The sequence below is a fragment of the Oncorhynchus kisutch genome, linkage group LG20 (assembly GCF_002021735.2).
Source record: "Oncorhynchus kisutch isolate 150728-3 linkage group LG20, Okis_V2, whole genome shotgun sequence".
In the NCBI taxonomy this organism is placed as follows: Eukaryota; Metazoa; Chordata; class Actinopteri; order Salmoniformes; family Salmonidae; genus Oncorhynchus; species Oncorhynchus kisutch.
This window is the reverse complement of record NC_034193.2, coordinates 25,725,879-25,741,132: the sequence shown is the minus strand read 5'-3', so window position 1 is coordinate 25,741,132 and position 15,254 is coordinate 25,725,879. Positions and strand designations below refer to the sequence as shown.

Here is a 15,254-nt window from a genome sequence, read left to right as displayed (position 1 = left end):
TAGGATGGGACATTGTAGTAATATAGTTCTGTTTATTTTCAGACATGGATAAGAGATCATTGACATTCTTCTTTGACTTTTTTTTTTACAGCAGCTGATAAAACAGATAGAATCTTTTAGTCAACTAGAGTTGACTGAAAAAGTACAGAAGATACTGTAGCTTCAAGTGTTAGAAAAGACACAGTGGCATCAAGGAAGTTTTCATCTTCATTCCTTCGACCGTTTAGAAAACTCTTTAGTTTGAAAAGTGGATTGTCGAAATACATCACCTATGTCTTCATTCTAGCGTCATCACAGAGTCAATCAAATATTTTAAAAACTGATTAGTTTACCCATATTACATAGTTACCCCATCCTTAAAATTATATTTATCCTAAATCACAAATGTACCTAATTTTATTGATAAACAGGAAGTAATCTATGGAACCTGGGAGTTTACTTTCTCACATATTAGCATTAGCATTGTTGCGCAAAATAATAAGACTTATAGGAGCCATGGTAGCATGATCGAAGCATTCCCAAATCAACTCAGTCACTTCATTCCAATTCCCTACCATTCCCATTGCCTTGTGTTGTTAGGTTCTAATTCTCAGAGTAAAAACACACATTATGAAATCCCAGAGGGTCAATACAGCTGCATTCAGACAAAACACGTTTCCACCACCACAAGTATATAAACTCCAATTTAGGCACTCCTCCTTCTCTCAAATCCTTATATATTTTATGGTTCAACAGGAAGACTAAGTAATAGGGTAATAAACCATAATTTCTCCCTTAAGGGGATCTGACCTTACCTCAACCCCTCATTTGCCTAATCCACAGATGTCCATCCGTATCCCCTATAGCACTCCTGTGACTTCTTCCCGTCCATCCAATACATTCCAAAGTCCTCTGGCTCCTACAGATAACCATTAACTTCTGATGTAAAAACCAGTCTCTTTCACTCCTTAGATACTATACTTCTGAGTATAACAATGTTCCAAGTTTAACGCAGAATCTAACAGTATCCAACACCGTTAACACTAAGTAAACAACTTTAAAGATCGCGCCAACAGACATAGTCGCCCTGCTTCTAGCTCCTAGACAACTTTGCAGTATTTTATTTTTATTATTTCTTACATTATTTTCTCTATTACCTACAGGCGAAAATCACTTTTGGATATTAGATTGGTGGTCACTCACCATAAATTGAACTTCCTGGACCCTTTGTTTAAACTGCCCGGGGCAACTCCATTCATCCCGGGTGACACTCCAAGTGGGGACTTAGTCAGACTCAGGAAACAGGCATACCACCCACTGCTTCAGAGTATATTACTCTGGAACAGTCAATCCCTGGACAATAAAATATATGAGCTCAGGGCAAGGATCGTCCAGGCAGAGAAATATTCTGCTTTACAGAATCATGGCTATCTCTGGACACATTGTCCCCGTCCATAGAACCAGCGTGGTCCTACGTTCATTGTGTGGTCAGGAACAAAGAACTTTCCGGGACACATAAAGGTAAGGAGCATGTTTCATGACAAACAACTCATGGTGTTATTGGGTAACGTACAGGAACTCAAGTCCTTTGGTTCTCCCGATCTGGAATACCTCCTTCAAATACCGACCACATTACCTCCCAAGACAATTGTCTTCGGTAATAGTCACTGCCATGTACATTTCCTCACAAGCAGACACTGCGACGGCACTCAAGAAACCGCATATCCTGAAGGAACATTTATTGTAGCTGGGGACTTTAACAAAGGAAATCTGAGGAAAACTACTCATGGTGCGAAAATTCTTGTTCATTGCTACTCTCCCTTCCGGGATGGCTACAAGGCCCTAACCTCCCTTCGGAAATCTGACCATACCTCTTCCTCAACGTCAACAAAAGCTTATCGTGGACAGGAGCTGATCGTGAACTACAGGAGACAGCAGAGAGAGCACACCCCCATCCAAATTGACAGAGACCTGAAATGATCCCTTCACACCAACAATGTGGTGAAGAAGGCGCAACAACGCCTCTTCAACACCTAAGTCCCTCACAAACATCTACAGATGCACTCTTAAGAGCATCCTGTCAGGCAGTATAACCGCCTGGTAAGGCAATTGTACCGTCGATAACAGCAGGGCACTCTAGGGGTGGTACGGTCCGCCCAATGCACCATCGGGGGCACACTGCCTGCCCTCCAGGATATCTACAGCACCCGGTGTCACAGGAAGGCCAAGATCATCATCAAGGACCTCAGCCACCCGAGCCACGGACTGTTCACCCCGCTACCATCTAGAAGACAGAGACAGTACATCAAAGCTGGGACCGAGAGACTGATAAACAGCTTATATCCCCAGGCCATCAGAGTGTTAAATAGCCACCACTAGATGGCCTCCACCCAGTACTGTGCTATCTGCCCACTACCCTACTCTGCCCCTCAGTCACTATCACTAGCTGGCCACCACCGGGTACTCTAGCCTGCACCTTAGGGACTACTACATAGTCAATGACCACTGGTCACTTTAATAATATTTACATACTATTTATACATCCATTGCTGTACTACATAAAATATTTAAAAAATACATTTGCGATTATTGTGTGCTTGTTGAAATTTACTGCACCGATCGATAGGAACATATCACTGCACCCACTATATAGCACTTGTTAAACTGTGTACGCAAACAATAACATTTTATTTTAAGAAATCAAAATCTTCGGTCGCTGACTCTCCAGGTCCATAGACCACTCACTAAAGGTAAATATGCAATTTCAGTGAACTATCCCTTTAAAATGTAAAACAAATAGGCACAATGAGCTAAAAACATTCTTACATCACCAGCATTGCTTCTCAGCCCATGCTGAACTATTCTGTCCAGATATCTCATACAAAAAATATATTTGCTTTAAAAAAAAGCAGTCTAGTGACTCCAAAAATATTTTCCCAATTAACTTCTTGGCTTTTAAAATGCAAACCAAGGAAACCTAGGTGTTTACTGTTTCCTGTAGCATTCAAAGAGCAACAAGGAATTTACACAAGAAAACATCTCACGTTACTTGACCACTTTCTAAGTACAAACTGCTTGCGAACTTTCAACTCAAGCCATAACACATAACCGACCATAGGACCTCTCACCACCCGTGCTGGGCCCAGTGGTCGGTTACGTGCTATGGCTTAAGTTCAAAGTGCCGCAGTCTCAATCACAATTCAACACTGCATTGCCATAGGAGGACGACTCTCGTCAAAATCTCACTCCATTCGCTAAGACGCCAGCAATTTGGCGGCGTATAGAAGTAGTCCGCCCAGGCCGGCAGCGGTCGCTATGGCGATGGCCCTGGCCAGCAGGAACTCCATAGAGTCCTCGAGCTTTGTGTGCAACCGCAGCACCTGGCGCTGGGTGTCCTCGCGGCTGCCCGAGTTTTCCACCACGTGACTGGCCAATCCCCGCTTCTCATTTAGGGGCATCTGGGCGGCCACACGCTGCTCCGCCTGCTCCTGGGTCAGCCCGTCCCGGTTCATGAGGCGCGACAGCTGGGTGGCCGGGTCACTGAATCAGGAAAAGAGAACATGCTTAACCCTTTACACTGGCAGATTTAGACAATGATAAGCGCCTAAATTGGAATGCAGTGGCTGTACAGTAACATGATATACATGACATCAGAGGGTTTTGACTGACAGCCGTTCTAAACTTGAGCATTGCTTGAGAATAAGTTGCACCCATCCCTCCAGCTAATTGGGCAACTTTTGCAATTGTTTAGTTGTCTGGGTGAGGGAAATGCTGTAAATTACAAAAATGAGACTTGAGGATTATAATACTGATTTGATGTCATACAATGCACTCATGACTCTGTTCTATGGCCACCAAAATTACAATGTGCTTCTGTGAATTGCCTTGTGAAAGCCTAACACTAATATAGTATTTCATCATTTAGCTGGTAATGTTAGCAATAGAACAAACTTTATATGTATGCCCACCTGACCCAGATTACGATTTATAATGGACCGTTGTTGGAAACAACACCTCCACTTCGCTGATCTTCAACACAGGGGCCCCACAGGGGTGCGTGCTCAGACCCCTCCTGTACTCCCTGTTCACCAATGACTGCGTGGCCACGCAAGCCTCCAATTCAATCATCTAGGTTGCAGATGTCACAAGAGTAGTAGACCTGATTATCAACAATGACGAGACAGCCTACGGGGAGGTGGTGAGGGCCCTGGCGGAGTGGTGAAAGGGAAAAAAACTCCCTCTCAACGTCAACAAAACAAAGGAGCTGATCATGGACTACAGGAGACAGTAGAGGGAGAACGCCTCTATCCACATAGACGGGACCGCAGTGGAGAAGGAGGAGAGGTTCAAGTTTCTTGGCATACACATCACTGACAATCTGAAAATATCCACCCACAGACAGTGTGTTGATGAAGGCGCAACAGTACCTCTTCAACTTTAGGAGGCTGAATAAATTTGGCTAAAACCTAAAACCCTCACAAACTTTTACAGATGCACAATTGAGAGCATCCTGTCAGGTTGTATCACCACATTATTATTTCTAGTGACAGTTTCCCCAACTAACAATTCTAGCGACAGAGATAACGTTTTTGTAATGTTACCCACCACAGTGCCGTCAAAGCTCATCACTAAGCTAACACCTCCCTCTGCAACAGGATCCTGGACTTCCTGAAAGGCCGCCCACAGGTGGTAAGGGTAGGTAACAACACATCTGACACGCTGAACGTCAACAAGGGGGCTTCCTCAGGGGTGTTTGTGCTTAGTCCCCTCCTGTACACCCTGTTCATCCACGACTGTGTGGCCAAGCACGACTCCAACACCATCAATAAGTTTGCAGACGACACAACGGTGGTAGGCCTGATCACTGACAACGATGAGACAGAGACCTGGCAGTGTGGTACCAGGACAACAACCTCTCCCTCAACATTAAGACAAAGAGCTGATCGAGGACTACAGGAAAAGGAGGGCCGAGCACAAATTGACAGGTCTGTAGTGGAGTGGGGCCAAAGCTTCAAGTTCCTTGGTGTCCACATCACCAACAAACTATCATGGTCCAAACACACCAAGACAGTTTTGAACAGGACATGAGAACGCCTATTCCCCTCAGGAGACGGAAAAGAGTGTCCCCAAATCCTCAAAAAGTTCTACAGCTGCACCATCGAGAGCATCACCGCCTGGTATGGAAACTGCTCGGCGTCTGACCGCAAGGCGCTACAAAGGGTAGTGTGTATGGCCCAGTAACCCGTACATTGACTTGGTACTGGTACCCCCTATATATAGCCTCATTATTGTTATTTTACTTTAGATTATTTAGAAAATACTTTCTCACTCTGCACTGTTTGTTAAGGGCTTGTAAAGTAAGCATTTCAAGGTCTACACCTGTTGTATTAGGCTGATGTGACAAATAACATTTTATTTTACCCATAATGTTCCCCAGATGTTTGAGTGTCCAGTTTTCAGTTAGTTAGGGGAACATTCTATGTACGTTAGCAAAAACCTCCTGAAACCTATTTAGCAGGTTCTGGCATTAGAGTTAGGAGATTATTCCCTAAATATTAAACAGAACGTGGTCACCATGACCTCAGAATAGTCCATATTAAATGTTCTAGACACGTTTAATTGGAACACTGCAAGAACTGTATCCATGGAATATTCTTTGAAGGAATATTCCCATAACCCTCAGAGAACTGGACACAGAAATGTTCTTGCAGCGTTCTCACGAAACGTGTCTAGAACATTAATATTGAATATTCTGAGGTCATGGTGACCACGTTCTGGGTAAGTTCTGTTTGACATTAAGGAAATGGTCTCTTGGAAACAGTACTTGTCCTTGTTGAACTTCTCTCTGGTCTAGGTTTAAGAAAGCTAAAAAGGTGCCGCTTGGTCGTGCGCTACACGAGGTCAGCATTCAATTTACCTGAATTCTGAGCGCAGCGCACTACCCCAAAGCGCCGTGCTGCAATAGTTGTCATGATACTCAGTATCACAAAACTCTATGTATCATGGGAAGGAAAGTCAACATGAAGCAGAACACATTTCTTGAGGAAAACAGTCCTAAGGTAGGAAGCAAACAGATATTGTCACGTTTATTTTCCAAGCTAAAGCACATCATATTTTAGGTTGAAACCTTTAAGCAGGTTCAAACTTTTAGAAATGAAAGGTCGGAGAGCCGTAGTTGGTCTTACCAGTACACCACCACAGTGTGGTTAAGGAAGCGGGTGAGACGCCTCGTCTCGAAGAGCAGGGGCACGTCTAGCACCACGTAGCGATAACCTGGAGGGGAAAGAGCAGCAGCACTACAATAGAGCCCTCACACCAGAGCCGTGGAACTGCTGTACTGTACTGTGGCTCCTACCAATCCACCCTCTATGGAAAGTTACAATGTTAGGTATTCCATGGTTTATTCTCCATGTCCCATTAAGAATTCATTACACTTTTTCATATGATTGTTATGACATATGCAATTTAGTGGCTTTACAATATATGATACATTTGCTGTAGACGGGAAGACCACCCCAGGACCACACTTAGTTAGCTAACCTCGGAGGAAGAAAAAGAAGATCTGTTTGAGCATGGCCTTGTGGATCTCTGGGTGGGTGATGGAGTTAAGCAGGCGCCGCTTGTCCTCGCTGGCGAAGATGAGCTGACCCAGCTTCTGCCGGTCGATCTCCCCATTTTCCAGCAGGATCTCGGGGCCAAAGTGCTTCACGATCCGGCAGTAGGCCGGACTGTGGGGCTCCACCACTGGCAAAGACACAGGACACGGTTAGCTTAACCTGATTAAAGACATGTTCATTAAGGCACGCAACAGAATGTGTTCTCAAACATTTGCATCGGAAAACAAAAATGAGCATTTCTTAAATTGACAAGTCCATGAAGTACCTCTCGGTTTCAGTCACATTTTTCCCCCTATTTGGTGCCTAATGAATACGACAACCCTTGCCACGGCTTTCTCACAGCCATCCAATATAAAGATGCCTGTGTTGTCTAAGATTGAATAGTTTACCGGTATTTTACAAAAATTTTCCATCCCAAGATTTAACACATTTTCTACGGGTAACCCAGTATTTAACCGCCAAAACAGGTAGTCTCAATCTAAAGCATATAAATATGTCTGGATTTGATTAGAGCTTCTAACGGTTTGAAAATTCAAGCCTGATGATACCTGAGCCTGATGAACCCTACATTAAGGATATTTTATGAGCCCATGCCTAAAAATGCCCAAACGATTTTGCCATTAACCAATGATTTACATGATAGATAGACTACCGCACATTATGCACGACAGAAGAACATAAAAGCCCATAGATTTAGTTATGCTAAATGGTAAATGAATGCAACAAGCTCCAGTAAGCTAATCTTTTTGAGTGTGGGCTGTATTATGCTGCATTACATGGACTGGAATTACACACCGCGTTCAAACCATGCGATGCTGGTGCTGGATATGCAGCCTACAAAGTTTAGCGAATTTGATTTAAATTGTGAAATATAATAGAGCTTCTTTTAAGCATATACAGTTGAAGTCAGAAGTTTACATACACCTTAGCCAAATACATTTACACTCAGCTTTTCACAGTTCCTGACATTTAATCCTAGTAAAAATTCCCTGTCTTAGGTCAGTTAGGATCACCACTTTATTTTAAGAATGTGAAATGTCAGCATAATGGTAGAGAGAATGATTTATTTCAGCTTTTATTTCTTTCATCACATTCCCAGTGGGTCAGAAGTTTACATGCACTCAATTTGTATTTGGTAGCATTGCCTTGAAATTGTTTAACTTGGGTCAAACGTTTCAGGTAGCCTTCCACAAGCTTCCCACAATAAGTTGGGTGAATTTTGTCCCATTCCTCCTGACAGAGCTGGTGCATTTGGAAGACCACCACAACATGATGCTGCCACCCCCGTGCTTAACGGTTGGGATGGTGATCTTCGGCTTGCAAGCCTCCCCCTTTTTCCTCCAAAAATGACGATGGTCATTATGGCCAAACAGTTCTATTTTTGTTTCATCAGACCAGAGGACATTTCTCCAAAAAGTACGATCTTTGTCCCCATGTGCAGTTGCAAACCGTAGTTTGGATTTTTTTTATGGCGGTTTTGGAGCAGTGGCTTCTTCCTTGCTGAGCGGCCTTTCAGGTTATGTCGATATAAGACTCGTTTGACTGTGGATATAGATACTTTTGTACCCGTTTCCTCCAGCATCTTCACAAGGTCCGTTGCTGTTGTTCTGGGATTGATTTTCACTTTTCGCACCAAAGTACGTTCATCTCTAGGAGACAGAACACGTCTCCTTCCTGAGCGGTATGACGGATGCGTGATCCCATGTTGTTTATACTTGCGTACTATTGTATGATGGAATTTTCTGGAATTTTCAAAGCTGTTTAAAGGCACAGTCAACTTAGTGTATGTAAACTTCTGACCCACTGGAATTGAGATACAGTGAATTGTAAGTGAAATAACCTGTCTGTAAACAATTTTTGGAAAAATTACTTGTGTCATCCACAAAGTAGATGTCCTATCCGACTTGCCAAAACTATAGTTTGTAAACAAGAAATGTGTGGAGTGAAAAACAAGTTAATGACTGTAAACTTCTGACTTCAACTGTATAGGCTACCTTTCATAATAATCCTACCCATTTCTCTCTCTATTGTTGCTTCATTTCTTCCTCGCTTTCAACAGCTAAATTAAATATGTTGTACTTATCTTCATAATTGTAATGACATAATGAATAATATAGGACTAGAATAAGATGCAGACAGCTTTCAATTATTTTCACAAAGATTGAATGGTTATGGTCTGAATAAATAGGCCTAACTTCTGTAGCCTATTCCCATTGCGTGTGTTCTCTCTTCTTTCAAAACTCCCCGCGAGTTCTATTGGCTGCTGTAATTAACAATCAGCAAACAAGAGCTTGCATCCCACTTCGAATAGTCTATTATTAAACGGAAAAGAAACAAAAATGTCCAGCAAGAGATTTTAGTCTAGCTTTTCCTGGGACTCCAAGAGCTAACCCACTTGGCACAGATGTCAATTCAACGTCTGTTCCACATTGGTTCAACCAGTGTGCGCCCAGTGGGAAGAAGCGTTTAAAGGAGAGGCCAGCGTAGCGCAGGTGCGTATTGCGCAAGAGACAGAGGCTATAAGTTAGAAGTTTATGCATCACCCATCATTCATTAGATAAATAACGCTAATACTGCATTCAATTTATTACCTGAAAGAGGTAGGGTAGGATTTGATATATACTGAACAACAATATAAACGCAAGTGTAAAGTATTGGTTCAATGTTTCATAAGATCCCACAAATGTTCAATATGAACAAAATGCTTCTCTCTCAAATGTGGTGCACAAATTTGTTTACATTCCAGTTAGTGAGCATTTCTCCGATGCCAAGATAATCCATCCACCTGACAGGTGTGGTATATCAAGAAGCTGATTAAACAGCATGGTTACACAGGTGCACCTTGTGCTGTGGACAATGAAAGGCCACTCTAAAATGAACAGTTGTCACACAACACAATACCACAGATGTCTCAAGTTGAGGGAGCGTGCAATTTGAATGCTAACTGCAGGGAACGTCCACCAGTGCTGTTGCCAGAGAATGTAATGTTAATTTCTATACCCTAAGCCAACGTCTTTTTAGAGAATTTGGCAGTACGTCCAACTGGCCTCAACCACAGACCACGTGTATGGCTTCGTGTGGGTGAGCGGTTTGCTTATGTCAACGTTATGAACAGAGTGCCCTATGGTGGAGGTGGGGTTATGCTATGGCAGGCATAAACTACAGACAAACACAATTGCATTTTATCGATGGAAATCTGTGACCAACAGATGCATATCCATATTCCCAGTCACATGAAATCCATAGATTAGGGCCTAATTAATTTTTTGAAATCGTTGCATATTGCATTTAGATTTTTGTTCAGTGTGTATACAGTGCATTTATTCCACATTTTGTTATGTTACAGACTTATTCTAAAATTTATTAAATAGTTTTTTGGGGGGGCGTAAATCAGAAACACTGTCAGTATCCGGTGTGACCACCATTTGCCTCATGCAGCGCGACATCTCCTTTGCATAGAGTTGATCAGGCTGTTGATTGGGGCTTCTTCAATGGCTGTGCAAAGTTGCTGGATATTGGTGGGAACTGGAACACGCTGTGTACACGTCAAACCAGAGCATCCCAAACATGCTCAATGCATGATATGTCTGGTGTGTATGCAGGCCATGAAAGAACTGGGACATTTTCAGCCTCCAGGAATTTTGTACATATCCTTGTGACATGTGGTCGTGCATTATCAGGCTGAAAAATGTGGTGATGGCAGCAGATGAATGCACAACAATGGGCCTCAAGATCTCGTCACGGTATCTCTGTGCATTCAAATTGCCATTGTTAAAATGCAATTGTGTTCATTGGCTGTAGCTTATGCCTGCCTATAGGATAACCCCACCGCCACCGCGGGGCAGTCTGTTCACAATGTTGACGTCAGCAAACCACTCGCACACACAACGTCATCTGTCCAGTACAGTTGAAACCGGGATTCAGCCGTGAAGAGCACACTTCTCTAGTGTGCTAGTGGCCATGAAGTTGGTTACGACGCCAAACTACAGTCAGGTCCAGACCCTGGTGAGGTCAATGAGCAGGCAGGTTAGCTTCCATGAGATTGTTTCTGCAGAAATTGTTCCGTTGTACAAACCCAGTTTCATCAGCTGTCCAGGTGGCAGGTCTCAGACGATTCTGCTGGTGAAGAGCCCTGATGTGGAGGTCCTGGGCTGGTATGGTTACAGATGGTCTGATGTTGTGATGCCGGTTGGACATACTGCCAAATTCTTTAAAACAACGTTGGAGGCTGCTTATGGTAGAGAAATGAACATTAAATTCAATGGGATATCTGTGGCACTGTATTGTGTGACAAAACTGCACAATTAGAGTGGCCTTTTATTGTCCCTAGCGCAAACTGATACCTGTCAGATGGATGGATTATTTTGGCAAAGGAGAAATGTTAACTAACGGGAATGTAAACAAATTTGTGGACAACATTTTAGAGAAATAAGCTTTTGGTGCATATGGAAAATTCCAGGGATATTTTATTTCAGCTCGTGAAACATGGGATCAACACTTTATATGTTGCGTTTGTTTAGTGTAATATACCAGTTTCGCAGGTACTTATCCTTGGAAAAGGGAGTGAGTTTGGGATGTAAATCTCAGTAATTCTCGGTAACCCGGTTCCCGCTATTCAACCCTAGTGTTGTCAAAACAGACGGAATCCCTTTAAATATGTCAACAGGACAGTTATTTCAAAATGAGTCTGGATTGAATACGACTGGATTCATGATGGCATATCAGAAAAGGCTGGTGGGAGGAGCTACAGTGGGTACAGAAAGTCACCACCCCTTTCAAAAATATTCACATTTTGTTGCCTTACAGCCTGAAATGAAAACATAACATCCAGCTTGATTTACACACAGTAACCCACAATATTCAAGTAAAACATATTTTTTACACTCTGGAAACGAATTAAAAGTAAAACAGTAATAACTGACCCCCCCCTTAGAATTGCAATTGCAAACTTGCTGAGGTATAACCAACCACCTTCCAGATCACAAATCGAGTTAATTGGCTTCCATCTGTGATCAATTGTAGTGACTTTGATTAGTTCAGAATAAAAGCAGTTGTTGATAGAGGACTCCACTGCTTAGTAGTGCAATTCAAAGCAAAGAATCCACTATGGGCGGAAAGGTACTTTCAAAAGATCTACGAGATAAAGTTGTGGAAAGGCACAAGTCAGGGGATGGATATAAAATATTTCAAAGGCTTTGTCTATCCCTTGGAGCACAGTGAAGACCATTATTAAGAAGTGGAAGGCGTATGGCACCACCCAGACCATGCATAGATCAAGCCATCCCTCCGAACTGGATGACCGGGCAAGGAGGAGACTGATCAGAGAGGCAAGAAGAAGAAAAAACACATCAAGTCTCGTTTGAGCTTTGCCAAAAAGCACATTGTAGATTCCGAGGCCAAGTGGCAAAAGGTGCTGTGGTCAGATGAGACCAAAATTGAACTTTTTGGGCTGAATGTAAAAAGGTCTGGTCGAAAACCCAATACATCTTTCCACCCAAAGAACACCATGTCTACAGTAAAGTATGGCCGTGGCAGCATCCTGTTGTAGGGTTGTTTCTCTTCCGCAGAGACAGGAGCACTTGTCAGGAAAGAAGGGAAAATGGACAGTGCAAAATACTGACAGATTCATGAGAACCTGCAGCCCTCTGCCAGGAAGTTGAAAATGGTTCACGTTTCAACATGACAATGACCCAAAGCAAACCGCCAAAGCAACCGTACAGTGGTTGAAGGACAAGAAGGTGAATGTCCAAGGATGGCCTAATCAGAGCCCCGACCTAAATCCCATCAAGAACCTGTGGAATGACTTGAAGAGTGCAGTCCATGAGTGGTCACCGTGCAATTTGACTGACCTTGAACAACTCTGCAAGGAAGAACGGGCAAATATTGCACAGTCTAGATGTACAAAGTTAGCAGAGACGTATTCAAAGAGACTCATGGCTGTAATTCCAGCAAACGGCAGTTCCACCAAGTATTAACTTTCAGATGTTTTTGTATTAAAACAATTCACTTGAATATTGTGGGTTACTGTGTGTAAATAAAGTCAGATTTATGTGTTTTCATTTCAGGCTATAAGGCAACAAAAGGTGAACATTTTGAAAGGGGGTGATGACTTTCCATAACCACTATATTGATAGAATGGCTGGAATGGAATTAATGGAATGGCGCCAAATATGTGGTTTCCATGTTTGATACTGTTCTATCGATTCCATTCGAGTCTTTACAATGAGCCCATACTCATATCTCCTCCCACCAACCTCCTTTGCATGACATAGTGATCAATACAAATAATTGGGGCACGCTCAAGTAAATTTTGCAAGGGCTTTAAACTGCACAATGGTTTTTAAAATGAATGCAAATACAGGTGTGTGGAATGTCAAAATGGACCCAACATTGTGTGTGTGTGTGTGTGTGTGTGTGCGAGAGAGGGGGGGGGGGAAATCCCTTTCAGTCCCATAGCCTGTACCTTTTCTAGCCACCACATCGGCATCGATAATGGGGCAGCCAAGCTCTCGCAGCAGAGAGGACACAGTGCTCTTCCCTGAGGCGATTCCTCCCGTCAACCCCACCAAAAACATCCTACAGAAACACGAAGATAGGTCAGAGTAGGTATTTGTATTTATTATGGATCCCCATTAGCTGCTACCAAGGCATCAGCTACTCTTCCTGGGGTCCAGCAAAGTTGAGGAAAGTTATACAATTTTAAAAACCTTACAATACATTCAAAACAGATTTCACGACACATTAAGTGTGCCCTCAGGCCGCTACTCTACTACCACATATCTACAACACAAAATCCATGTGTACGTGTCTGTTTGGTATGCATGTTATCGTATGTATGCAGGTGTCTGAGCCTGTGTGTCTCTTCACAGTCCCCACCGTTCTATAAGGTGCATTTGTATCGGTTTAAAAAAAATCTGATTCTACTGCTTGGATCAGCAGTAGTACTGTGCGCCTCCCATAGTCTGTTCTGGACTTGAGGACTGTGAAGAGACCTCTGGTGACATTTCTTGTGGGGGATGCATGGGTGTCTGAGCTGTGTGGCAGTAGTTCAAACAGACAGCTCGGTGCATTCACCATGTCAACAACTCTCACAAATACAAGTAATTAGGGATAAGGTTTGCAGTGTGGTTAGGTTTAAAAATCACACTTCAAGATCAATTGTAGAAATAGGCGGGGTTTATTACTTTGTGGCAACTTGTGATAACCCTGATTAAATCAGTAAACACATTTTGTATTAACTTACTTTTGACCTCAAGAGTCCTTTCTTTCAATTAAAAAGTGTGCAGGGGTAACGTTAGGGCAATCCGGTCCAAGAGACTGCACTGCAGCTATAACGTTAGCTCGCTAGCTGACGTCAGTTGTTGACAAGTCTTTTTCTTGTTGGATAACACGTTTTCAAAATCATACCTATTTGCTCCAATAAGTCTGCACAGTCACTGCCATCTCGGCCACAGACATTACGCATACCGTTGTCGACGATTTCAGCGCAATACAAGCCCAGCTTGACGAAAGTTGACAGTGTTCGGTTACGTTAGGTCAAATATTTTTTATAACTAATCCGCTGTAGACCACATCAGATCGCTGTCTCATCAGCAACACTAAAAAAGAACGTCCGGGTCACAGAATTGAGAAAATATTCAAAATAAAAGTCCCCCACGTAATAGTAGAAAAGTGTCAATAGCCTGTATGTATTCATGATATATGAAAAATAATTGTCTAAACATTAACAATGATTCATATTTCTTCATATTTAAGTGACATTTGAATTAAATGTGGGTTTTTAAACATGTTCCAAGGTCAAATAAATGCCCCCAAAGCAAATCACTGTATATGAAATACACATTGGTTTATAGAGCAAAAACTATTCTAGGTGCCGCAGTAAAAGTATTGTAGGAAATACTCAGTAGGATGTATATGGTGTCATTTCATGAGGCTCTGAATAATATGGAGTATTGCTGGCCTTTTACTCCACCCATTCCATTGGCCACAATCCAAATCACTGTGTATGGAATACATATTGGCTTATAGAGCCAACACTATTCTAGCAGGCAATACGCAGTAGGGCCTATAGTAGGACCTCTGAATAATACAGTGTTTCCTTATTTTCTCAGCACTGTCCAGATCACAAATTACGTTTTTCAAATCAAATTCAGCACAATGATCCCATTGTTGTCTCTACCTTCTTGACCTTTGTGCTGTTGACTGTGCCCAACAATGTTTGTACCATGTGTTGCTACCATGTTGTTGTTATGTTGTGTTGCTACAATGATGTTTTGTCATGTGTTGCTGTCTTGCTATGTTGTCGTCTTAGGTCTCTCTTCATGGTGTGTTGTGGTGATGTGTGTTTTGTCCTGTGGTGATGTGTATTTATTTATCTAAATCCCAGGCCCCGTCCCCGCAGGAGGCCTTTTGCCTTTTGGTAGGCCGTCATTGTAAATAAGAATTTGTTCTTAACTGACTGTCCTAGTTAAATAAAGGTTAAATAAAATAAAAATTAAGGATTTCACAATGGAGTGGAGGCAAGGTTGTCCAGATCTCCAGGGCCCCCACTTCTAGAGGATACCCATTAGGACCCCTGCGTAGAGCCTCACCTGATGGCCCACATGCTCCTACTCCTGTTGCTTCTCCATCAGTTCAGACATGTGGATGCAAGATGTT

General features: G+C 42.6%; 1 protein-coding gene across 1 annotated transcript; it reads right to left on the bottom strand.

The window, feature by feature from the left end:
- On the bottom strand, positions 1 to 14,203 carry dcakd (dephospho-CoA kinase domain containing). The gene is made up of 5 exons (XM_020453807.2): positions 13,840 to 14,203; positions 13,060 to 13,172; positions 6,520 to 6,723; positions 6,165 to 6,252; positions 1 to 3,519 (listed from the first exon to the last, which is right to left on the bottom strand). The coding sequence occupies exons 2-5, from the start codon at positions 13,169 to 13,171 to the stop codon at positions 3,234 to 3,236; spliced, it is 690 nt and encodes a 229-aa protein (XP_020309396.1). The 5' UTR covers position 13,172; positions 13,840 to 14,203; the 3' UTR covers positions 1 to 3,233.
- Positions 14,204 to 15,254: the final 1,051 nt, after the last annotated feature.